Source organism: Lepidochelys kempii, chromosome 20 (assembly GCF_965140285.1).
Source record: "Lepidochelys kempii isolate rLepKem1 chromosome 20, rLepKem1.hap1, whole genome shotgun sequence".
NCBI lineage: Eukaryota > Metazoa > Chordata > Testudines > Cheloniidae > Lepidochelys > Lepidochelys kempii.
In genome coordinates this window covers 6,110,361-6,136,132 of record NC_136399.1, presented here as the reverse complement: position 1 = coordinate 6,136,132, position 25,772 = coordinate 6,110,361, and the positions used below count along the sequence as shown (strand labels likewise).

The following is a 25,772-nucleotide window of genomic DNA, read 5'->3' as shown; positions in this document are numbered from 1 at the left end:
CTTGCTGGGATAGCTATTCTGGAGAACCCCTCCTAGGGTAGACCTGGCCTTCATAATGGATCCGTGGCCACCTGGTGCTATAAGTCAGCTCCTCCCAGTCCACAAGCCCAGCCCGCTGAGCTAAAGGAGAATCACCATTGGCTACTAGTAGCATAGGGGGCCATGACACGGAAAAGCAGGTCGTATAAATTCCATCCAATAGGGGGCAGCGATGGCACGTATGCACGTGTGCACACGCCCACACCCCATCCAGTATCTTCCCCCCATCCCACACACACACACACGCACCGTTTCTCTCTCTCTTTCAGCCCCCCATTCCCGATCCAGTAACACCCCACCCCTGGATCGGTATGCCTGAGCTGCTGCCTGGGGATGCCATGCCTCACAAGCGATGGGACCGAGGCTCCCCCCCCCATTTAATTCCCAGTCCCCTGGGGCCCTCACAGCTCTGCATTCTGAGCCAATGGAGCAGTGAGCGCTGGGACCTGAGGAGGACTTGATAGAGCAGTGCATGCTGGGACCTGTCCCCTGCTGTGGGGGCTCTGTGCATCCCGGAGATCTCCACCCGCCCTGCTCAGAGCCGTGACTGGAAAATTGCCTGGAGCGAGCGGGCTCCGAGCAGGGATCCAGCCACTCCTCGCACTCATGCTTAACCCTGATCTAGCGCGCTGCCTCCAGGGACCTCAAAGCACACTGTAAATGGAAGTGGGTATCACCGTCCCCATCTTATGGAAGGGGAAACTGAGGCACGAAGCAGCGACCTGACTTGCTCAGGGTCACCCAGCAAGTCTGTAACAGAACTGTCATCGAACCCAGGAGTCCTGTCTCCTTGACGCTGTAATGCAACCCACACTCTTCTCAGGGCTGGCAATACAACCCAGGAGGCTGGTCTTCTACACCCCCCTGCTCTAACCACTGGACCAAACTCCCTTTCCAGCACCAGGCTGACCGATGGCCTTTCAAAGTGTCCAGCTCCCAGGCTGCAATCCTGCTCCCCCGGAAATCAATTCCCAAGCTCCCACGGGGGCCGGGTGTCTACATGCCGCTGCCTCGGGCCGGGGTCTGCCTTGCAGGGGGCGGGGGGCTTGCCCCTGCCCAGCAGCTGGGTCCCTGGGCAGCTGAGTGCGGGCCCAGAGCAGCCTGGTGAGCATAGGCCCCGTGCAGGGCTCAGCCGGCTTTAGGAGCCAAGTGTGCTTGGCCTTATGGACCTATAAATACAGCCAAGGCCGCTTTGCGGCAGGACCCGTGACTTGGAATATGAGAGGGGGCAGGGCCCACGAGCCACGGGGCTTTCTTGCCGGGTACAGCAATCCGGCTGCAGAGAGCGGCTGGGCAGCCCGGGAGCATCTTCCCCAGGCTCTCCGCTGCCTCCCTCCCCTGCAATTACCCCGGGTGCTTTGTGCCCCCCCCCCCTCCCGCCCCCATGTGCAGCTGTGCCTGCTGTCCCCCTCTCTGCCCTATGTATTGCCCTGCCTGTTACCGCTGTCACTGTCCCACCTGTTGCCCGCCCCCTTGCTGCTGCCCCTGCTGCCCCTCTCCTTGCCCCGCCTGCTGCCACGCCCCCTGTTGCTTGGGCTGTTGCCGCCCTCCCCACCCCGCCTGCTGCCACCCTCGCCCCCCCTGCGGGTGCCTGGCCTGTTGCCCCCCTCCCTGCCACGGGTGCTACCCCCCTTCCTGCTCCGCTTGTCGAGGGCCTGGAACCCAGCTCACCACCAAGTGACCGGCGCTCGGGTCTCTCCAGTTGCTGCCGGATCCACAGGCCCGGGGGGACCGCCCCATCTCTGCTGCAACCGCGGCTCTGCTGCGGTAAGTTACCGGGGTCCCCCCCACCCACCGTGCCTTACCTGCCGTGGTCAGGGACGAAGGGACCGTGCAGGCTAGGCCACCAGCACCTGGGCTGTTCCCGGCACCTTGGACACGTCCCTGCAGCCTGGCTGCCCACGGACCTGTGGAACATTCCCCGGGAGGGTCGGAGACCACAGGGGCTCATGCCAAGGCCTGGGAAGAGCTGTGTCCCCAGAAATCCCCAGAGCTCTGCAATGGGGTCCCTTTGCCGCACTAGCAGCCAATGCTGTGAGCTTCCCTGCAGCAGTGCCCAGCCATGGACCCCAGTGCTGTGAGCTTCCCTGCAGCAGTGCCCAGCCGTGGACCCCAGTGCTGTGAGCTTCCCTGCAGAAGTGCCCAACCAGGATGCTAGTTCTGTGAGCTTTCCTGAAGCAGTGCCCAGCCCTGGACCCCAGTGCTGTGAGCTTCCCTGCAGAAGTGCCCAACCAGGATGCTAGTTCTGTGAGCTTCCCTGAAGCAGTGCCCAGCCATGGACCCCAGTGCTGGGAGCTTCTCCGCAGCAGTGTCCAACCAGGATGCCAGTGCTGTGAGCTTCCCTGAAGCAGTGCCCAGGCAGGACGCCAGTGCTGTGAGCTTCACCGCAGCAATGCTCAGCTGGGATGTCAATGCTGTGAGCTTCCCCGTAGCAGTGCTGCACTGGGGCATTGCTGTCAGCCTGACACAACCTGGGGACTTCCAGGTAGTTCCCAAGGCTTCAGTAGGAGCTATATCCCCTAGCTGCCTCTTGAATGAGGAGAGTGGTGAAGTCTAGTGGTTAGAGCACAGACCTGGGTGTCCAGTTCTGGCCTCTTTCCCAGCTTGGCCCCATCACCCAGCTCTTCTAAGCTGGACCAGCATCAATATTCCGATTATACAGCCTGAGAAGCCAAGGGGCAATAAGGGGACATCAAGGGAACAGTGCCCAGGGGTCACGCAGACACCCAGAGATGCAAGGGCTGGAGTAAAGAGCTCGGGCCCCTGTCCTGGAAGCGGGACACAGGCATGATCAGGGGCACGGTGTCGGGGACAGCTCTGCTTCCTTCTGAGGCTTCCCAAACAGGATCCTGGGCGGGGGCTGCCCCAACGATGCCAGCAAGGCAGTGAAGTAGGCAGGACAGGGAGAAGGGAGCTGAATCAGGGCCAGGGACGCAGTGTGTATGTTGGTGGGACTGGATATTTGCATGGGTGCTGGGTATTTGCACAAGCACAGGGGTAGTTGCATGGGGGTTGTGGTAGTTACACAGGGACAGAGGCATATTCTTGAGCACAGGGGTGGTTGCACGGGATGGGGTATTTACACACATGGAGGGGTATTTGCCTGGGGGAAGAGGCATATTCTTGAGCACAGGAGTATGTGCACGAGCACACGGGTATTTGCACAAGTGGAGGGGTATTTGAATGACCACTGGGTAGCTGCACATGGGCTGGGGCATTTGCACAAGCACAGGGGTAGTTGCACAGGGGCTGGGGTAGTTGCACAAGCAGAGGGGCAACTTGCACTGGGGCTTATGTAACCCATGCCTGCTTGGTGTGGCGCCCTGTCCCGCCGTAGGGATACTTTGACCATCCAGCGATTGACGAGTCTGCGACAGCGTTGGCTAAGAGCCACGAGGCTTTTAGCTCCTGCAATGGAGCCTCTTACACTAAGCTTCCCAGGTTCGATCCCGACGACCAGCATCTGTCAGCGTTACGTTTGCACTGAAGTAGCGATACGGCTTGGGGAAGTGTGGGAACGTGGACGGCTGAACGGTGGTGAGGTCCCCGGATTAGCTCAGACCCCCCCTGGCCCTCTCTTCCCCTGCACTGTGGGACGTCCCCGGGTGCCAGCAGGCTCTGCTAGAGCTGGGCTTGGGGGTGCTTTACTGCTGGGGCGTGTGTTTCCCCCCTGCGTGCGTCCCAGTAGGCCAGGCTGTGTGTGTATGTGTGACTCAGGAACTCCATGGGGGGGCATTGTTGGGGGATCCCCCCATCCCATCCATCCTCTCAGCTGGAGTCAAGTGGGCAATCCCAGCGGCTACCCCGCTTACTCCCCTAGCCACACCCCTGCTCGCCAGCCCCTTCCCCCCTAATCTGGGGTGAGCCATGCTCACATTGTCCGGGTCCATGTGCTACTAGGAAGTCACGCTGTGCCCCTCCCCCTCCGCACATGCCTTAATCTCGTTAATCTTCGCCTCACAGAACCGTGCCAGGGCCTCAAGGAATTAGCAGGGGCCGGGGCTGTCCCGAGGGGCCAGAACAGCTGGCGCCCGGATGCTGTCTCTGGGCCGGGCGATCCCACGAGGAGGCCAGGCAGCTGGGGCTCCAGCACGCTTCACGTGGTGCTCCAAAGAGCGCAGGAGGTCGATTCGGGCAGCGACGGGGGGTGAACCAGGCCCCCCATGCGACGCTGAGCCCCCAAAGTTCAGTCCTGAACTAGGGCCTCCATGGGGTGGTTGGGAAAGGGGGGGGCATGGACCTGACCTGGGGAGTAGGGCCCCATGTGCTAGCCCCTCGTCCCCCACCCACCTGCAGGGAGCGGGCTGGCAGGTGGCCTGCCCTGTAACAGATCCGGGCTGGAATCTGGGTCAGCGTGGGCTGGCTGGAGCGACACACCCAGCCTGCCAAGGGTGATTAGAGATGGATCTCCCAAGATGGATGGGATCAGCACCTGCTGGGTGACCCTCCCACCCCACTGGGAGGAGGGGGGGGCACCAGGCACCCATCTGTTGCCCGGGTCACATATATTTGATACTGATCTTTAACAATACTCAATGGATCTGTGTCTCTGTCACGGGGCAGCTGGGGAGTTCTGCCGCATGTGGTGGGAAGGGACAGGGCTGATGAGAAGCGGGCTCTGGGCTCCCCATAATGTCTGTGACTGAGGCAAAATGGGTGGGGCCCCAGTGAACAAGATGTACCGGCGCCCCAAATTTCTCTCAACTGGCCTGGGGGAGATCTGGAGTTGGGGAATCCCCCAGTTGCCCCCCTCCTGTGCTCTGGGCAGGGTTCAGGGTTCCACTGTGTAGGGGGACAGGGATCTGGATTGTGGGGACCCCCCTTAGCCCCTGTGTGCCAAAAATCACATCTCTGTGGGGTTCACTGAGCCCTGGTGGGATTCAGGGGGTTCCACTGTGTAGGGGGAGGGATCTGGATTTTGGGGACACCCTTTTGTCCTCATGTGCCAAGGATCACACCTCTGTGGGGGCTCGCTGTCCCCTGGCTGGGTTCAGGGCGGCACAGTTGCAAGATCACCACCTGTTCTTTGCCGTAGAAGGGGAACCCCCAGGGCTACTGCAGCTTGGAGGGCAGTAGCCACAGTGTCTCTGCTTGTTCCATGCAGCGTTATGGGGAGGAATTCCCTACCCCCGAGCATTGAGAGCAGGATGTAGCCTAAATTGACTCAGGCCCCCCCCCACTTCCCGAGGAGCTCACACCCCTCAGCATCACTGTCTTATTGCTGCAATGCTGGACAGGCAGGGGTTAAAGCAGGTTGAGCGGGGGGGAGGAAGCCACTCAGCAGACCTCCCCTCCCCAAACTGCCACAGCATTGCAATGCCAGGGTGGACTTTCACTGGGCAGAGACCAGCCCCACCTCTTGAGTTACCCTGTGGCATAGGGAATGTGCACGGAGCTGGGAACCCGGTGCCAGTGAGGTCTAAACTCTCGGCTTCCCCTCGGTGCTGTCAATATCTTTGTGCCCCAAAGCCCTTCCCACAGAGCAAGACCTCAGACCCTCACAACTTAGGGCAAAAGCAAGTGTAATTCAATTCCCCACGCTCCTTGCTACAGATCTGTTAACCGAGCCTGCTTAAATAGAACCTCAGTCTCTAATACAAGAGAGCCACGCGAAGGGACGGGCCAAATTTTTGCAGCGGGCTTGTCTGTAACCACTAGCCCACACTCCCCTCCTAGAGGCAGGGATAACGTCTCAAATTCTCGTGCTGCCTAGTGGAGAGTTGTGTAACCCGCTGGCAAGGTGTGTGTCTTGCCCGTGGGGTTTGTGCTGGGGATCTGAAGATGCTAGGCCCAAATCTTGGGGACCCCTTGCGGTTGCATGTGAGGGAATTCCTACCATCCCAGCGTTTTTTGTTTTTTTTTAAACAGGTGGTTTCTTGAATTTACCCAGCAAGAAACCAGCCTTGAAACACACTTGATGGTTTAACCCCTTCTAATTGTGGTGCTACAAGCAATGAAATGCCAGGGACTCACATGCCACCCATTTGCTGCATGTTTCCATTGCTCCCATCATGCCCTGGCAGGTCGGAAGGCTGAGCAGTGTGTGTGTGTGTGTGTGGTGGGGGTCAACTGGGGGAGATCAGGGTGTCTTGAGAGATCCGAACAAGCCCCCATGACAGGGAAACAAGCATTGAAATCAAATGCAAAACACCCCACTCAGGGACTGATTTAATACAAACCAAGAGGAAATACGTTTTCACACAAAACATCAGTTAACCTGTGGAACTCATCGCCAGGGGATGTTGTGATGGCCAAAGTATAACTGGGTTCAAAAAAGAACTAGATCATTTCCTGCAGGATAGGTCCACCAGTGGCCATTAGCCAATATGGTTAGGGATGTCACCCCATCCTCCACGTGGCCCTAAACCTCCAACTGCCAGAAGCCGGGAGGGAAAGACAAGAGGTGGATCGCTCGAAAATTGCCCTGTTCTGTGAACTCCCCCTGAGGCTCTGGTACTGGCCTTTGTCGGAAGACAGGACACTGGGCTAGACGGACCATTGGCCTGGCCCAGTCTGGCCGTTCTTATGTTCTTATTATTGGAATCAGGGCCCATACATGCTGCCGAGTCCCTCCCAGGCAGGCTCAGAAATCCAGTGCTGGCCTGTCTGGTTCCCAGAGAGCGTAGGACACTGCCTGCCTCTGGTCATGCTTCTGTCCTGTGATGGAAAGAGGGTTAGAGCAGCTGGAGATGAAGAAATCCTATTAGCCCATCAGGCAAGGGCTGGCATTAGCTCAATCTTCAGCACCAACTGGGGGCGCTGTACAGTTGAGCTCAGCCTTTTTGCCCTCATGCTAATCCTCTGCTCCTCTACAGCCCCCCTCCATCCACAGAGCTCCCTTTGCTAGCCGGAGTGTGGGGCGGCTGCTCCTTCAGCTCAAATGCTTCGGTGTTGCATAGGGTCCTTGGTTCAAGTCAGGCTCTGGTTGAGTCCATTTGGGCACCCGTAACCCAAGGCTACTTTACAATCGTGGAGTTGGCTCAGTGAGGGGCAGCGCTCTGGAGCTTCCTGGCCGAGGCCTGTGGCTCATTGGGGTCCCTGAGCCTCCCCCTTCTGTCCAATCTGTTGGGGTCTCTAAGCCCCGCCTCCATGGCCCATCTTTGTTGGGGTCTCTAAGCCCCACCCCTTGTGATCCAACTTCATTGGGGTCTCTAAGCCCAGCCCCTCATGTCCCTTCTTTGTTGGGGTCTGAAGGCCCCGCCCCTCATAACCCATCTTCGTTGGGGTCTCTAAGCCCCGCACCTCATGTCCCTTTGTTGGGAACTGTAGGCCCTGCCCCTCATGACCCATCTTCATTGGGGTCTCTAAGCCCCACCCCTCATGTCCTTTTGTTGCTCAGGTGTTTATCCCTTTGCTGAGGCCCAGGGGTGACAGAGAAGAGACGTTCTCCCCCCACATCCTTGCACCTGGCACCCCCCCCCGCCCCGATTCATTCCTGGTTCCGCTCCCGCTTGTCTTTCCATCACTTTCCCAATTCCTCACACTTCAGAAATGTCCCCCCTTCCCCGCAGCCTCTCTCTCTTCTGATTGCCCCCTTCTTACATTCAGTAGCCCGGCCCCTTCCCCAACCCCACACTGCTAACCCTCCCCACCCTCGGGGCCTCCTCTTCCATTCCCCCAACACACAGGCTTCATTTCTGCCTCCCTCCATTTCTCCTTCCTTCTTTCCATCCCCTCTTTCTTCCACTTGCCCCACCCCACCGTCTCGGGGGGCGCTTGGCACAGGACACTCCTGCCCCCTTCGGAAAATGCGTGGGTGAGATGCCAAGGGAGGAGAGGGGAGAACAGAGGGGAGAGGTGAATATGTGGAAGGAGAGGGGAGCATGGGGGGGAGGGGTGAAACGGTGGGGGAGGGTTGAAATGGTGGGGAGCGGATGAATCAGTTTGGGAGGAGATATTAATTGGGGATAAGTGAACAGCTGGGGAGAGGGTAGCATGGGGGAAGGGGGTGAATCAGTGGGGGAGGGGGATAATTGGAGGAAGGGGTGAATAGTTTGGGGGAGGGGGTCAATCTCCTAGGGAGAGGGGTGACTTGGCAGGGGAGGGGTGAATCGATGGGGGAGCAGGAGAGCCGGGGGAGGGGTGAATAGGTGGGGGGAGAGGGGAGGACAGGGGGTGGGGTGAATTAGCAGGGGAGGGGGATGAATTGGGGAGGGGGCGAATCGGCGGGGGAGGGGAAGAACAGGGGGAGGGGGATGAATTGGGGAGAGGGGTGAATCGGCGGGGGAGGGGAAGAACAGGGGGAGGGGGGCTGAATTGGGGAGAGGGGCGAATCCGCGGGGGTCCCCTGGCTGGCTAGTTGGCAGCTTTGGGGCTGGTGGTCCAAATGGGGCTGGGCCGGTGGGAGGATGACGAGGGGGGGTAGCCCGTAGACACACAAATGGGAACCTGGCAGAGATGGGGGAGCGATGGGGTGGGGGTAGGGGGAGAGGGGTAGGCAATCCCCCCCACCCCCCGGCCGGCTTTTCCCGGGGCGGGTAATGAACCACGGGCCAGGTGCGCCCTAGCCAGCAGGGCTGGATTCGGTTCACCCGGGGGTGGCCAGGATGCGCCCTCACATGGTGTCCTTCAATCCAGTTTTCCCTCCCGGCTCCCCCAGAAGTTCTGGGCCGCAGGCAGGGGACCCTCCCCGGCCTGGGCCAGGCTAAGCCCTTCGGGGCCTCGAAATCTAGTCGCCAGATCTGCCGGGCCCATTCCCCGGGGCCACGGGGAGGTGACCCAGGCCTGGCACAGGCCGGCTCTCCGCGCCCCAGCTGGGCCCATGCCAAGACGGCCGGCTGGCGAGCCTGGCACTGGGGGGCGGGCGGGCGCTGCAGGGCGAGTTCGCTCCGCGCTCCAGCGAGACGTGTTTACTCGCCCCCAGCTCCTCCCCTTCCCCATGTGCTCCGCAGAGCTGAGCTCCCCCCCGTTCTCCTTGTCTGAAATGTGTGTCAGTGGGGCACGGCTCGGGCTGGCTCACATGCCGTCAACACACGAGCCGCCCGCGAAGGCATCGCCAGCGCCCGACTCCCCCGCAACCCCGCCTGGCTAGGAAACGAGCGCTTGCTAATCCCCGAGTGAACCAGCCACCCTCGCCCATGTAGACGCGGAGAAAGCTCCAGCCCCAGTTCGGAGCACGTGGAAGCCGCAGTCGGCAGCCGGGGCTGCCTTCTGGAATCTAAAGGCATTTGGGCAGCTGGCGGCTCGGGAGCGAACACGCCCGGAGGAGCCGCGGAGGAGGAAGCCGGGTGGCCAAAGACAACCCCCCCCCCCCGCCCTCGCCACCACCGCCCCCCCCCCACACAGGCCCCTCACACTCCTGCCTGCCTCCCCGAAAGGGGCCCGGGTGAAATTAAGGACGAGCCAGACAGAGATCACCATGGATAACAGCCCTGGTAAGAGCACGGCCTTTCTGATCTGCACACTCGGAAGCATCGCGGTCACGGATTGCCGTGGGGACCCGGGGCTGGCCCGGGATTTGTGTGTGTGTCGGGGGGGAGGGGGGCGGAGGGGGGGGGTCAGACAAATTGCTGACGCACCTGGGGAGCTCATCGGTGCTGTGTTTATTTCAAGGATTCTCTTGCAGCTTCCAGAATGGGCTGGCTGACAAATAAGCTACTTTCTCTCTGCTGCAGCTAAATCAGAATCCGCCCCCCCCCCGCCCGCTTTGCTTTATTTCCCTTCTCCCCACAAAACCCACTTGCGGGGGGGGGGGAGAGGCAGGCGGACTTTTCAGAGGCTGGAATTTGTAAACTGGCAGTATCTTTCTTCTTTTCTTTTCTTTTTTTTTTTTGCACGGCTGGAAAGCACGAAGGGTTAAAGCTCAGAGGGGAGGCTTCGTTTGGGGGGGGTCTGGGGGGGGGTCCAGGGGAGGCGCTGAGCCTGGGGCGGGGGGGGGAATGGTTCCCTAGAGGCAGAGGGAGGATGCGAATCGGTGGTGCGTTCTGTTTGATGGGAGAGAGCCTGCAATCCTCCTCTAACCTGTCTCCAGCGCTTCTCCCCGTGGGACCGGCACAAAGCAAGGTGTGTGACACCAGGTCCCTGCAGACATGGGCCGGCTCTCGGGAGGGTGGCAAGAGGATGGCTCCTGGCGAGCTGGGGATTGGGCGTGTGACGTGGGAGGCATGGTATTGACCTACTAATGGGGAGTTTGGGGTCGACTGAGGTGCGGGTTGGGATTTCAAGCGGGTGCTTGGGATAATGGGGGTGGGGGGGAGGTCACCTCTCTCATTTCCAGGACTGATGTGGGTGGCACGACTCCGGATTGGCACTGGCATTGATGGAGGGCAGGATATGCCCGTGGGAAGTGGGGATAATACAGTGCAGTTCTAGCCCCTTGGCGGAAGCTGCTGCCCTGTGTCTTGTAACCAGAGTTCACCTGGGGGCTCCTCTCTCTGTGTGCCGGGGCACGGGGACCCCCTCCCCTCTGGGGCAAGGAACCCCTCTTCCTGCATTTCATCCTCCTGTGTAAATCGCTTCTAAGCAGCTTGCAGCACTGGGCGGGTGGGGGGGATGGAGTGAAGCAATGGAGGTCGTTAAGGTGTAACGGGTCCCTCTGAAATATCAAAATCTCTCCCGTAAGGGCCGCCATCCCAGATGTCACAGTACCAGATGAGGGCACCTCATGCTCATTTCTGGGATCGCCACAGCGTTTGCGGGTCCTGGCATCGCTCCTGTGGGGTGAGAGGGATCCACGCGATGGCATTTGGACATGACGTCATTGTGGCATCTTGTGAAGTCACCGTGCAGTGTGGTGACATCACGGTGGGTCACCCTGGTGTCTTGGGGTCATGCCAGGGCATGCTGGCATCTTGAGGATGTCACACCAGTGCTTGTCCTGACGTCACAGTTGGGTCCCATTGGTCCTTTGAGGTCCCTGTGCCATGTGGTGACATCATGCGGAGTTGGTTTGCGTTTCGACATCACCTTCGTAACGTCCTGTCGTACGGAAGGCCCCGGGTGGCTGTCAAGTAGGGGTACGCAGGGAACTGCACCATCCAGCAACTGAGTCCGCCCCAGGTGGGCACCAAGCGGGAGAAAGGAGGAGGACAAAGTCTTCAGCCACCAGAGTAAATGGCAGCAGTGCAGGGGGACACGGCAGCAGTTTTATGCGAAGGATGCGGCCGTGAATTTTCCGCAAAAAATCACAATTTTCTCCCGGCCCTCCCCATATCTACCTGTCCATCCATTCCCTTATCCATCCCCCCTCCCTGCCCATATCTACTGTCCATCCATCTCCTTATACATCCCCCCTCCCTGCCCATCTCTACCTGTCCATCCATCCCCTTATCCATCCCCCCGCCCATCTCTACCTGTCCATCCATCCCCCCTCCCTGCCCATCTCTACCTGTCCATCAATCCCCTTATCCATCCCCCCCGCCCATCTCTACCTGTCCATCCATCCCCCCTCCCTGTCCATCTCTACCTGTCCATCAATCCCCTTATCCATCCCCCAGCCCATCTCTACCTGTCCATCCATCCCCCCTCCCTGCCCATCTCTACCTGTCCATCAATCCCCTTATCCATCCCCCCTCCCGCCCATACCTACTGTCCATCCATACCCTTATCCATCCCCCCTCCCTGCCCATCTCTACCTGTCCATCCATACCCTTATCCATCCCCCCTCCCTGCCCATATCTACCTGTCCATCCATCCCCTTATCCATCCCCCCTCCCTGCCCATATCTACTGTCCATCCATATCCTTATCCATCCCCCCTCCCTCCCCATATCTACCTGTCCATCCATCCCCTTATCCATCCCCCTCCCTGCCCATACCTACCTGTCCATCCATCCCCCCTCCCTGCCCATATCTACCTGTCCATCCATCCCCTTATCTATCCCCCCTGCCCATCTCTACCTGTCCATCCATCCCCTTATCCATCCCCCCTCCCTGCCCATATCTACCTGTCCATCCATCCCCCCTACATCCGCCCTCCCTGCCCAATATCTATCTATCTATCTATCTATCTATCTATCTATCTATCTATCTATCTATCTATCTATCTATTGAGCACCCTCTGTGTCCCATAGGATCCTAGCTGTCTCCTTTTGCTGCCCACTCGTGGCTCTGTCTGTCTGTCCAGTCCCGGGGCTGGGACTGGCAGCTCAAGAGCTGTTGCTTGGCCCTCTCCAGCATAGGCCCTGGAGCTAGGGGGGCTGCCACAGCCCCGGCTGGAAGTGGTTTCCATCCTATCCAGGGTTTACAGTTTGGTTCAATGGCTCTCAGCGTCCCTGCTCTCCAGTGGCCACCTGGGCCATGGGGCAGCTCCTGAACATGCCTGTGTGCTATTCTTGCCTCCTGCCCCCTTCCCCCTGGCGGCCAGGGCACAGCCCTGGCAGCTGTGTCTTCCGCTGACCGTAATTCGCTCCGGCTGAGCTGTACATGCCCGAGGCTTCCCGGGTAAATCACGCTTAGGGGAAGATTGCCGGTGACTCAGAGGATGTCACGCAGGAGGGCGGGTGTGCGGGTGTGAGTGTGGGCGCTCCCAGCATCCAGCCAGGTCATTAAACCCTGGCGAGCTGGAACGTGAGTGTTGAACTCACCAGCCTGGCTTAGGCGGATCTCGTTTAGGAGGCTAAGGGCCCCAATCTTGGGGTCACGTGAAGTTCAAGGTGTTGGACACATTCCACAGCCGCCGGGGAAGTGCTTATCCGACCAGTCACAGCTGCAGTTTTCCCCGCTGAGGTCACACTCACTGTTGTCCAAGGAGGCTCCGCTTGCTGGGGGTGGGAAGAGGTAGGAAGGTCAGAGCTCTTGGAGTGGCACTTGGGAGGGTTGGGTGGGACTCAACGCCCAGCTCTGCAACTGATTTGCCGGATGACCTTGGGCATGTCACTTAATCCCCCGTGTCCCAGTTTCTCCATCTGTAGAATGGGGATGGCCCAGCCCTTCTTCGTGGGGATCATTAAATCTGTTAAGGATTGTAAGGTGCTCAGACAGTATGGTGGGGATAGTTCAGTGATGGGGACCTAAAGAAGGTGGGAGATGCCCATTTGCCCACTGGTGGCAGGAGCTCATAGAAGATGGAAGTTGAAATCTACTGACATACCTGTCCGTACCTGGTGCACTCTAAACAAGACAGAGAGACCCTGCCCCAAATCTAAATAGACAAAGAGTGGGAGGGGAAACTGAGGCACAGAGAAAGGCAGTGACTTGCCCAGGGCAGGACCTGCTCTGTGTTACAGTAAGACCAGACTTGACCCTTCCTAATAGGGATTGTTTACCAAGGCAGTTGGTTTGTGATGGGTCAAGACAGTTGGTTTGTAGTGGTACCAGATGCCTTGGTGATGGGCACCACTCTACACTGCTAAGTAAAATCCCAGGGCCGTGCTCGTTGCTGGGGTGACTGCATCCCGCACCCCGACACAAGCGCAAACTGGGAGCAGCAGCTATCCCTCCCAGTGTTCTGAGTGCCCCCTAGTGGCAGTCCTCATTAGAGCACCCCTCAGTGCCAGATGAGCCCACTGGACTGCACTGCCCTGTGCCCCGCATGGGGAACTGGGTTTGGAGAGAAGAAAAATGGCCGCCTGGAGGTTAGCTGCAAACCTCGTCGTCTGCTGCGTCTCGGGCCAAATCTCCCTGTGCTGCAACACCTCTTGCTCTCAGTCTCCGCTCTGCACCTCCCTTCCGGGACCTACATGCACGGTGCCTCGCAGGCGAGCGGCCCCCAGGGTTTAACGAAGGATCAGAATGGGCCTCTGACAATTCAGAGATGAGTGGACATGCCCAGCGCCCAGACATTGTCCATCTCCCTGCAGGCAGGGGTGCCCACACAGCCTATTCCTCACCCACAATCTGGATTTGGGATTCTTACAGGGCACAGTTGAGGGTTAATCCTGGGGCTTTGATTATTTGGCTTGAGAGTGCGCCTCTCCCCTGGATGAGTCTGCTGCAGCCTGTCACATGACAGTGAGGGGGGTACGTGCAGGTATTTCTTGAGAGGGGGTGTCAGGTGATATCACGAGCATGCCTGAGCGGGCCTCTGGAAGAACCAAAGTGACGGCTTCTGGGTTATCCATCCAATACTGTCTTCTGATGCTGCTGGGAGCCTGGGTTGAGATTCTTAGAAGTGCCTAAGGGAGTTATGCACCTACATCCAGTGGGACTTAAGCACACATGAGGCACAGAGGCTGAATAGGGACAAATTGCAGGATCAGGGTCTTGATCGGTGCCAGATGCCTCCCCAGGCGTGAGCCAAAAAGACCCATTTCTGTTCCCCAATAGCCAGGCGTTTTTGGCGCCAGGATGCGCTCTCTGCTCAGCTCTGCAGTATTCTTACGGGCAGTTCCCCAGTTTAGTGGCTTTGTTCTTTGTCCAGAACCTAGAGAAGGTGGGAGATGCCTATTCTCCCGCTGGTGGCGGAAGCTCACGGAAGACGGGATCTGAAATCTACTGGCAGGCCTGTCCATACCTGGCACACTCTAAGCAAGACAGAGAGCCCCTGCCCCAGATCTACGTAGACAAAGAGACGGAGGGGAAACTGAGGCACGGAGAAAGGCCGTGGCAAAGCTGGGACCAGAAGCCAGGTCTCCTGAGTCCCAGCGAGGCCCTAGATCCACTTGCCCCCCTGAGTGCTGATGAATTGCACACCAGCGCCCACCAACCCAATCCCTTTGCCTCCTGCATGCCAATCACCCTGGCTTGCAGACACCAAGAGCTGTCCCTCCCTGCTCGTAGTTGAAAGGAGTAGTAATTCATCTGCCCAGACACCGAAAAAGAACCTGGGTAGGTTGGCAGGTCTCCCTTGAAGCACCCAGAATGTTCTCCTCGTTCACTAATCAGCACGTTAATTAGGGGAACGTGCGGGGCGGCGGGGCGGGGGGAGTGGGAGCCAGTGCTTGAAACAAATATCTCCAAGGGGACACTAAAGGTTGCCTGAGCAGCGGGGTGATTTTTCCCCCAAAGCTGAGCTGGGGCTGGAGGAAAGCAGATGGCTTGATTGTTATCTCGGCCGGGATTTCGGTGCACTCTTTGTTTCAGGGCTCTTTCATTGTGCCACCGGAGCGTGGGGGGCTTGTCTCCCCTCCTGGAGCTATCCAGCTAGTGGGGCGATGGTGGGGTGTATGCACAAGGGTCGGGGGTTAGTTCTGGGCTGCCACCCCCACCCCCACACGCAGTCCCTGACCCAGAGGCTGCGTCACCTCATATATCTTGTCCACCGTCACAGTGACATTGACCTAATTTGCTCTCTGCTGCTTGTCTGCAGACGTCGGCGGGGCACCCAGGTGCCAGGGAGGCTGAAACCAGCTTGAAAATGAATAGGAAGCTGGCCCTAGAGAAAAAAAAGCGGGGGGGGGGGTTGCAGTTCGTTAGGCTGTCTCGTTTGCATGGCAACTGGAAAAGCCCTCTTTTCTCCAAAGCGAAGGGGAGGGGTTGCCTCTTGCCTGGTTCCTGCTGGCCAAGGAGACGCACCTGGCTCTGGCCCGGGCATCAAAACATATGCCCTAGCTCAACCCCAAGATATGGGCAGGACACAGGGATCACAGGGGAAGGGTCTCTGGCCTGGGCCATGGAGGGATCCTTGTGGGGGGGTGTCTCTTGCCCGGGCCATGCAGAGGTGGCTGGGGGACGGTCTCTGGGTTGGACTACACAGAGGACCAGATTAGATTATCAAAGTGGTGCCTTCTGGCCTCAAAATCTGCACCTCTTTTGCTGGAGAACAAATATCAGCGACTGAGGGAATCTGTCTTTCCAGGGGGAGCAGTCTGGTTCTCCGTTGCTTCCATGCCTTCCCCTAAGGGCCCAGCAGGCTTTAAAACAGCCCCTCCGAACAGCTTTTTCGTTCGTTGCTATGGCCACGAACCACAAAAAACTACAGCCAAAATTGGGAGCATCCGGGCCCATTGCACAGAGCACTGGACTGGGATGCTGGCTCTTGTCAGCTTTGCTAGTGGCTCCGTCTGTGCCTCAGTTTCCCTCTCTGAAAAGCAAGGATAAGGCTACTCGCCTGGGGACCTGAGTAAAGTGCTTTGAGGGCCCCAGATCGGATTATGTTTGCAGCCCCTTCCCGAAAGCTTGGGGTGGGGGTAGTGGTGGAGGGGATGGGGTCAGACCCATCTCTGCTTGGAAGGGGTCCCCCACCCTGACTTCCATGACAGGCAGAACCAGAACGCAGATCTGGGTCCAAAATGGGGAACTCTGTTCCTCCATTTATCGTTACCCCCCATCTGCTCATGTGCAAGGGGGTCGCTCTGTACAGTGACTCCCCACTCAATTCTCCAGAGACCCCCCCATCCTGTCCCTGACCCTCCTCACCCACACACCAACCTCTCCTACCTCCTTGTAAATCCAGCACGTCAGGCACCCCTGCAGAGTGGGCTCCCCAGTTGCTCAAAGGAAAGGAGCCTTTCCTTTTGTGGCAGGGGGCTGCCGAACTTGGAAGCCAAGGCAGAGCAGTCAGCTCAGCTGCTGGCTTTTGCTGCTCCCCCCTTGGTAAAGCGGGGTTCTCCACTCATCTGTCTTGGAAGGAAAGTCTCCCCAAAAGCAAGACATTGACTGGTTAAAATCAACACACAGCTCAGCTGGGAGTGAGAGGATGCAGGCTGTGTTGGGGCTTCCCACAGGACCCCTGGATCTGTAAGCTGGGGGGAGGGGAAGCCCCCCAGCATCAAGCAAGCCAGAGGCTAGGAGGCCAGAATTTTAGCTCCAATTTAGGCACTGATGCAAGTGGCTGCATCTCGGGTGTGTTGGATGCTGGAGAATCTGGCCCTGATTTTGTCCCAGCTGCTGCGTGCGGGGCTCTCTGGAAAAAATCAATGCCTCTCTGCGAATTGACCCCATGGGAATCCTGGCCTTTGGCTGGTTTAGAAACTCCAGCCATAGATGGTTGGAGATTTTGGTGATGGGGCTGTGGAAGTAGTCAGACTAGGGAGGGAGAGTCATTGAACTACTGTGCTCCTGATTATTATTATTCGTTATCATAGTGCAGATGTGCTCAAGAGTCCCAGGCACAGAGCAGGACCCTGCACAGAGAGAACAAAAAGACAACCAGGGGATCACTCCCCCACTGCTGAGATTCAGCCACCTCCGGGCTGGAGCATGGCAGCTGTTTATACAGGGATTCTCTCGCCCAGATCTAAGCCAACCCCAGCCCCTGAGAGCGGGCGATCCTTGCTGCCTGCCCTTCTCCCCCTGACGCCGGACACTCGAGCTCTGTGGGGCTCGCTTGCCCTGCTGTCTCTGCTCCCAGATTCGCGCCTGATCGGAAGCTCCCGCCAGCCCGCAGATGCACTCCGATTTGCGTAACCTACTTAAGCCAAAAAAAGCGCGAGGCAGTTTCCTCCCCCGCCCCTCGCTCCACTGGTGAAGGAACGTGCTGGAAGATTAAACCCCGCACGAGTAGCTAGTGTCTCCTGGCAGCGCAGCTAAGTCCTTTACTAGACGCGTGTTCCCTTTCTGGGTAATCTCATTTATTTACACTTTACCATACGCAGGGATGCAGCATCCCATCTTGCCGGGGGAGAGGAGGGCTGTTTCCCACCCCCTGGGGGCCCCAGCTTGTCCTCTTTTTGCAGGAAGTTGCTTAGAGCTCAGGCACCCGAGACGGTTGCAAATGGAGCCTTGTGCCAAGCAAGAAATTTGGAGCTGGATTTTCAACGCCCTGAAATCCCGGGTTGTTCTGGTCTGGGCCCAGTATGAGGGGGCCTGAATTGGCAGAGGCTTCTGGGCACTGTCACAGTGTAAAGGTTAAACCACATTAGTGAGGAGCTATACAAGCCAAGGAAGTTAACACCCTTTGTGTAACCCGGGCTGCAGCAACCTGTCTGGAGGGGCAGAGGGAAATCACCTGCATCCCAATCCCCTGCAGCACCTAGATGACATGGGAAGGAGGGGGCAGGGGACAGATAGGACTGAAGAGCCAGGTTGTGTCTTGGCTTCTGCTGGGGTCAGGAACCCCAGATCCGACACACGTCCCTTACGAACTCCGGGGCCCTGGAGTTACAGCTCCAAATGTCCTGTCTTGCTCCAGCGAGGCGTCCCAAGCTGGGAACCTGAGATCTGACCCTCAGTTGCCCGATGCGACAAGTTATTTTACTGTGGGTGAAACTGACCCACTTTCTTGCTCCAAATCAGTGACAGACATCACGATCTTGCAGAGTCACGGCGGTGTGTGAAACCCCCACACGCTGGCATGAAGAATAGGCCTCTAGTCCCAGGCTTCCCCAGCGTGGAAAACACACAGGCAGAAGGGACACTGTGGCGGGGAGGGGGGCTGATTTTCAGGGCTGCCACCCGCTTGACTTCAGCTGGAATTGTGGGGTCCTCAGCACCTCTAAAAACTCAGGCAGTCAGCAATTTTGGGGCACCCGAAATCAGCGGAGCCAGGGTCAGAAAGGGGTCAGCAACCCCCCCTTTGTTTACCCATGAACCTACATTTGTTTCTGAGGTTTTTTGGGTTTTTTTTTTGGTATTTGGTATTTGGCTGCAGTTCTGGACAGATTGCCGGGGGAGGTGGGGAGTGTTTAAGAGACACGTGTGGGACTGCAAAGGCCAGCTTGGATTCAGCCTCTAAATAACTCCGAAAGCCAAGCACCAAAAAAACCCAAAAAAACTCAAAAACGTGCTTCCCGTGTCTGGAGAGAGAGGATAATGGGGTTTAAACGCTGCAAACGGCTGGTGGTGAGCCGGCCCGGACTGTGAAATGTAGAAGGACTCCCCCAGCTGCTGGGAGCTGGGGAAGCTGCGGAGTGTGACATGCCTTGTAAATATGTTTGAGAGTGCAGTGTGATTTGCCTTTGTCAGGAGAATTCAGGTCACCAGGTACAGGAGGCAGCATCTGCTTCCAGCGCAGTGCCGAGGAGAAGGTGTCTTCATGATGGATTCCCCCCTTCTCCTCCGCCCCCCAGTGCCCATGAAACACACGCTGCGGCATCTTAACCTCTGCTGCTTTCCCAGCTCCAGGAGCTCTGCTGAAATCAGTCCCCCGGTGGGGATGGGTTTTATTTTTTTATTTTCCACGGTGCCCCTTTCCCGAAAGCAGCAGGTCCCCTTGTCAGATTGTCAAGTCAGCAAGGCTGGGACGGCGCCATTGTGCTACTCACCGCTCTGGGGCAGCAGGTGCCAACCGGGCTGCAAATGGCTGCGGCGAAACAGAGCCAGGGAAACTCAGAGGCGCTGGTGTCCTTTAGGCAGCGTGGTCTAGTGGCTAGAGTACTGAACTAGGACTCAGGGCAGCTGGGCTCTTCTTCAGCTCTGCCACTGCCAGCCTCTAGGCAAGTCACTTCCTCTCTCTTGGCATCTGTTTCCTCTGCCACCCTTTGTCTATTTAGACTGGGCACTTTTGGGGGCAGGGAGCCCCTCACTCTGTCTGTGCAGTGCCCAGCACAATAGGGCCCTGATCTCCACTGGGGTCTCTACATGCCATCCTAATGTAAATAGTGGCGCATTTATCAAAGAGACATTGACTGAGCGGTCTAAGGGGAAATGGATCTAAATCTGAAGAGGGAATGTGCCATTCTGGGCTTCCCCTGTATTCCCAGTGCTGGAAATCAACAGGAGCTGTGAGTTGCAGGACTGGGTCAGAGTCTGGTTTGGAATCCCGCAGTGTAAGGTCCTGCAGTTGGATGGGGGCCAGGGCTGTGGGCTGAGAGTGATGCAGTTTTGCAAGCTGCCCTTTGGGGATCCCGATCCCCCAACATTCCCAGCCCAGCCACCATTCCCATAAGATGCCAGCGGCATCCGAACAGGAAAACAGGCCCCTGTCTGTACCTGACCTTGAACCCAAACCATTGGGGTGAGTTCAGATCCAAGGTTGTCAAATCCAGACCTCGCCTTCAAGAGGATCCAGAGCCAGGGGGCAAGTTTTTGGCCCATAGAGGAGGAGAGAGCTGAATTATAGGCTGCTTGTGCATTGCCCAGGGGTGCCAACCACCCAGTGGGGCTCTAACCCCCTTTGGAAGGGGCCATGGTCGGGAAGCAGGAAGCACCAGGCGCAGGGCAATTTGTTGGTCTGTCTGCCGGCTGCAACAGCAAGGCCCTGTCAAGGGGGGGAGGGTGCCCCCACAATGGGACAAGCCCCGTTCTGTTAAGGGCCGTCAGACGAGTCCAGGGCACCCAGCAGCTGATGGGTCATGGGAGCCAGGGCCCCAGCAGTCCCCCCACTTCCACCCAGCAGTCCCCCCACTTCCACCCAGCAGTCCATTAAGACTTCCAAACCTTGGCACACACCAGCATCTCCGCCTTAGAGAAAAGCCCTGGGAAGAGTCCTTGGGCCAGCATGGAAGGGACCCTGAACGGAACTGCTGGGTCCAGATCTCATCCCAGCACCCAACATCTGCATCCCAACCTGGGTCCGGAGCCAAACTCAGAACCCGACAGCTGGTTCTGGTTCCAGATCCGAAGCTGAAACCCAGCAGCTGGGTCTGGAACCAAACCTGCAGTTGGATTTAAGATGTAAGAAACCCACCACCCGGCTTTGCAAAAGGAGTTAACTCCGGCAGGCTGACGGTCCCAGCTCCTGTCCCTCGGCCAGATATAGACTGGACCCACTGCTGGGCCTTGGCACCAAGCGACGGACAGACCCAAACCGAAGGGGAGCAGGGAAATTTACACCTTGCTCAAAAATAAATGTTTAAAGCGTTTTCAAGATTTTGGATGAACGACAGGGCCAGGCGCGGGCAGGAGGTTCCAGGTTCCAGGACAGGGCTGCCAGGCTGCAAAACCCCAGCGTGGTAATGGTTAACCCCTGGCACTGCAGGGTGGGGGCAGACCTCCCGTCCACCCCCAACTGTTTGCATTAGCCCGCTAGAAAGCCTTAAAGGGTTAATTTTTGGTCTGGGAGTGGACAGCCAGGTTCTGGTCTCAGAACAGGGAGGGGAGTGGGGACTAGTGGTTAGCGTGGGTGGGGGTGCCCAGGAGCCAGGACGCCTGGGTTCTGTTCCCAGTTCTGGGAGTAGGGGTGGTGGTTAGGGCAGACAAAGGGCAGCCAGGACTCCTGGGTTCTGTGCAGGGCTCCAGAAGGGAGTGGGGTCTAGTGGTTGGGGGAGGGGCTGACAGCCAGGACTCCTGGGTTCTGTTCCCTTCCCCCTCTCGGCACAGTGGAAGGGGGTGTGGGAGAGGGCGGGTAGCTTTGAGATGCAACCCCCTGAGGTCTGTCGGTCTGTCGCTCGGCCCAGCCGAGCCCCCTTCGCAGGGGGGCACTTTTGCCGCTACCCCCCCACCCCACATTCGGAGTTTAGGGGCGTCTGAAAGAGGCTGCCTTGGGTGCCCCCCCTCCCCGCCCATCGCCCCCGCCCCGAGCCATCGCGCCCCCCCGCCCGAGCGCCCCGGGCCGCCGCAGCCATGTGAGCAGCCGGTCAGGTGTCCCCGGGGCTGGGGCTGGCGCGGCGCCCGCTGCTGTTCCCGGCACCGCGCCCCGGGCGGACACGTGCGAGCCGTGACCTGATTGAGGGGGGGCGGCCGTGTCCTCTCCTGCCCCTTTGGCCTGATCGTCTGCTGCCCCCCCCCCGCCCCGGCGTGCCCTCTCCTACCCCCAGCCCTCCTTTCTGCCCTCTCCTACCCCTGCCCCTCCCTTCTGCCCCCACCATGCCCTCTCCTACCCCCAGCCCTCCCTTCTGCCCTCTCCTACCCCCAGCCCTCCCTTGTGCCCTCTCCTACCCCCGCCCCTCCCTTCTGCCCCCACCATGCCCTCTCCTACCCCCTAGCCCTCCCTTCTGCCCTCTCCTACCCCTGCCCCTCCCTTCTGCCCCCACCATGCCCTCTCCTACTCCCAGCCCTCCCTTCTGCCCTCTCCTACCCCCAGCCCTCCCTTCTGCCCTCTCCTACCCCCTAGCCCTCCCTTGTGCCCTCTCCTACCCCCGCCCCTCCCTTCTGCCCCCACCATGCCCTCTCCTACCCCCTAGCCCTCCCTTCTGCCCTCTCCTACCCCTGCCCCTCCCTTCTGCCCCCGCCCCCTGGCGTGCCCTCTCCTACCCCCTAGCCCTCCCTTGTGCCCTGTCCTACCCCTGCCCCTCCCTTCTGCCCTCTCCTACCCCTGCCCCTCCCTTCTGCCCCCACCATGCCCTCTCCTACCCCCTAGCCCTCCCTTCTGCCCTCTCCTACCCCCTAGCCCTCCCTTCTGCCCTCTCCTACCCCTGCCCCTCCCTTCTGCCCTCTCCTACCCCTGCCCCTCCCTTCTGCCCCCGCCCCCTGGCGTGCCCTCTCCTACCCCCTAGCCCTCCCTTGTGCCCTGTCCTACCCCTGCCCCTCCCTTCTGCCCTCTCCTACCCCCAGCCCTCCCTTGTGCCCTCTCCTACCCCTACCCCTCCCTTCTGCCCCCGCCCCCTGGCGTGCCCTCTCCTACCCCCTAGCCCTCCCTTGTGCCCTGTCCTACCCCTGCCCCTCCCTTCTGCCCCCACCATGCCCTCTCCTACCCCCTAGCCCTCCCTTGTGCCCTCTCCTACCCCTACCCCTCCCTTCTGCCCCCGCCCCCTGGCGTGCCCTCTCCTACCCCCTAGCCCTCCCTTCTGCCCTCTCCTACCCCCTACCCCTCCCTTCTGCCCCCGCCCCCTGGCGTGCCCTCTCCTACCCCCTAGCCCTCCCTTGTGCCCTGTCCTACCCCTGCCCCTCCCTTCTGCCCCCACCATGCCCTCTCCTACCCCCTAGCCCTCCCTTGTGCCCTCTCCTACCCCTACCCCTCCATTCTGCCCCCCCCGCCCCGGCGTGCCCTCTCCTACCCCTGCCCCTCCCTTCTGCCCTCTCCTACCCCCAGCCCTCCCTTCTGCCCTGTCCTACCCCCGCCCCTCCCTTCTGCCCCCACCATGCCCTCTCCTACCCCCTAGCCCTCCCTTGTGCCCTCTCCTACCCCTACCCCTCCCTTTTGCCCCCGACCCCCGGCGTGCCCTCTCCTACCCCCAGCCCTCCCTTGTGCCCTGTCCTACCCCCTGCCCCTCCCTTTTGCCCCCACCATGCCCTCTCCTACCCCCTAGCCCTCCCTTGTGCCCTCTCCTACCCCTACCCCTCCATTCTGCCCCCGACCCACGGCGTGCCCTCTCCTACCCCCAGCCCTCCCTTGTGCCCTCTCCTACCCCTACCCCTCCATTCTGCCCCCCCCGCCCCGGCGTGCCCTCTCCTACCCCTGCCCCTCCCTTCTGCCCTCTCCTACCCCCAGCCCTCCCTTCTGCCCTGTCCTACCCCCGCCCCTCCCTTCTGCCCCCACCATGCCCTCTCCTACCCCCTAGCCCTCCCTTGTGCCCTCTCCTACCCCTACCCCTCCCTTCTGCCCCCGCCCCCTGGCGTGCCCTCTCCTACCCCCTAGCCCTCCCTTGTGCCCTGTCCTACCCCCTAGCCCTCCCTTCTGCCCCCGCCCCCTGGCGTGCCCTCTCCTACCCCCTAGCCCTCCCTTGTGCCCTGTCCTACCCCTGCCCCTCCCTTCTGCCCCCACTATGCCCTCTCCTACCCCCTAGCCCTCCCTTGTGCCCTCTCCTACCCCTACCCCTCCCTTCTGCCCCTGCCCCCTGGCATGCCCTCTCCTACCCCCTAGCCCTCCCTTCTGCCCTGTCCTACCCCCTGCCCCTCCCTTCTGCCCCCACCATGCCCTCTCCTACCCCCTAGCCCTCCCTTGTGCCCTCTCCTACCCCTACCCCTCCCTTCTGCCCCCGCCCCCTGGCGTGCCCTCTCCTACCCCCCAGCCCTCCCTTGTGCCCTCTCCTACCCCTACCCCTCCCTTTTGCCCCCGACCCCCGGCGTGCCCTCTCCTACCCCCAGCCCTCCCTTGTGCCCTGTCCTACCCCCTGCCCCTCCCTTTTGCCCCCACCATGCCCTCTCCTACCCCCTAGCCCTCCCTTGTGCCCTCTCCTACCCCTACCCCTCCATTCTGCCCCCGACCCACGGCGTGCCCTCTCCTACCCCCAGCCCTCCCTTGTGCCCTGTCCTACCCCCTACCCCTCCCTTGTGCCCTGTCCTACCTCCTGCCCCTCCCTTCTGCCCCCACCCCCGGTGTGCCCTCTCCTACCCCCAGCCCTCCCTTGTGCCCTCTCCTACCCCCTGCCCCTCCCTTCTGCCCCCACCCCCTGGCGTGCCCTCTCCTACCCCCTAGCCCTCCATTGTGCCCTGTCCTACCCCCTGCCCCTCCCTTCTGCCCCCTGCCCCCTGGCATGCCCTCTCCTACCCCCTACCCCTCCCTTGTGCCCTGCCCTACTCCTGCCCCTCCCTTCTGCCCCCTGCCCCCTGGCATGCCCTCTCCTACCCCCTACCCCTCCCTCGTGCTCTGTCCTACCCCTGCCCCTCCCTTCTGCCCCCGACCCACGGCGTGCCCTCTCCTACCCCCTACCCCTCCCTCATGCCCTGTCCTACCCCTGCCCCTCCCTTCTGCCCCCTGCCCCCCAGCGTGCCCTCTCCTACCCCCTAGCTCTCCCTTGTGCCCTGTCCTACCCCTACCCCTGCCCCTCCCTTCTGCCCCCTGCCCCCCGGCTTGCCCTGTCCTACCCCCCCGCCCCTCCCTTGTGCCCTGTCCTACCCCCGCCCCTCCCTTCTGCCTCCTGCCCCCCGGTGTGCCCTTTCCTACCCCCTAGCCCTCCCTTGTGCCCTCTCCTGCCCCTGCCCCTTCCTTCTGCCGCCTGCCCCCTGGTGTGCTCTCTCCCAACCCCCTGCCCCGGTTGTGCCCCCTCTGCCCCCATTGTGCCATCTATGCCCTGCCCTGATTGTGCCCCCTTCTGCTTCCTGTCCCCCTGTCCTGACCCCTTCTGCCTCCCTCCTGTTGTGCTCACTCCTACCCCTGACCCCACATCCCCGGCATCATCTGTCTGTCCGTCCCTCTGTTAGCTAGAGAGAGGGGTGTCAATCCTCTCATTTCTGCTGCCAGCTTGGATTTTAATCAACTATACATGAGGAGGGGGGGGGCGTTTAAAAATTGCACTGGGCTACTCCAGTCCCAGCCCCTCCCAGCAGGGGGCACTGTAGGGAGCGGGGCAGGAGTGCTGGCCGGGGTCGAGGCGCTCCTGGGGACACCAGTCCCAGCCCCTCCCAGCAGGGGGCGCTGTGGGTGTCAGGTAAGAGAGAACTATTGACAGGCTGCCTGCACTTTCCTGCCCTGCCGAAAGTAACCGGCTGGAGTCTTGCTGCGGAGTGGTGGGCACTGACAGGCTGAGCCGGGGGAGAGAAAGCGGCTGGCCCATGTGGCTGTTATGAACGTATTCCTCAGGCCCTGTGGCTGTGTTACCTGGGCGCCAGGGCACGCCACTCCCCGGGGGCATGGTGAGAGCAGAGCCCGACGGCAGCCTGATCTCTCTCTGCCCCCAGGCCGAATGGCGAAAGGGGCAAATCCCCCAGCTGGCTTAGCCTGGCGCCTCCTCCCATCCCGCCTGGCAACCCACTTCTGCAGCAAAGGGCCTCTCTGAGTTTCACCCCACCATTTTCAGGGAGCAGGCAGGGCTCTGCTGTAAATATTTGCTCTGAGCTGGAATTTGGGCTGCCGGGGGTTGAGTCCGGGCAGCGCCTGCCAGGTTAAAAGACCGGATCGGGGCCTTCTTAAAATCACAGGCACAACCCCAGAAAATACCGGGAGGGGCGGGGAGCGCTTATTTTGGGTGCGGGCGGGTTTAAAGGAATGTGTGACGGTTCCCACTGTGGGGGAACCGGTTCCCGCTGAGATCTTCGAGTCAAGAGCAGCTATTTTCCTGATATAGGTCACCAGGAACATGCGTGCGTGTGGGTGCCCACATGCACAAGGGGGCGAGGTCTCCTCTACGCCTCCGTGGGCTCCCTCCACACAATCTTCAGGCAGGTTTCAGAGTAACAGCCGTGTCAGTCTGTATTCGCAAAAAGAAAAGGAGGACT

The 25,772-nt window shown here is 60.0% G+C and overlaps 1 protein-coding gene across 1 annotated transcript in view; it reads left to right on the top strand.

Moving 5' to 3' along the window:
• The first annotated feature begins 8,947 nt into the window (after window positions 1-8,947).
• The window catches only part of LOC144929620 (nuclear receptor subfamily 1 group D member 2-like), a 29,321-nt gene continuing 12,496 nt past the window's right edge, over window positions 8,948-25,772 (top strand). Inside the window, exon 1 of the mRNA XM_078849727.1 lies at window positions 8,948-9,413. Coding sequence (XP_078705853.1) covers window positions 9,398-9,413 — 16 coding nt within the window. The 5' untranslated portion in view covers window positions 8,948-9,397. The remainder of the gene's footprint in view (window positions 9,414-25,772) is intronic.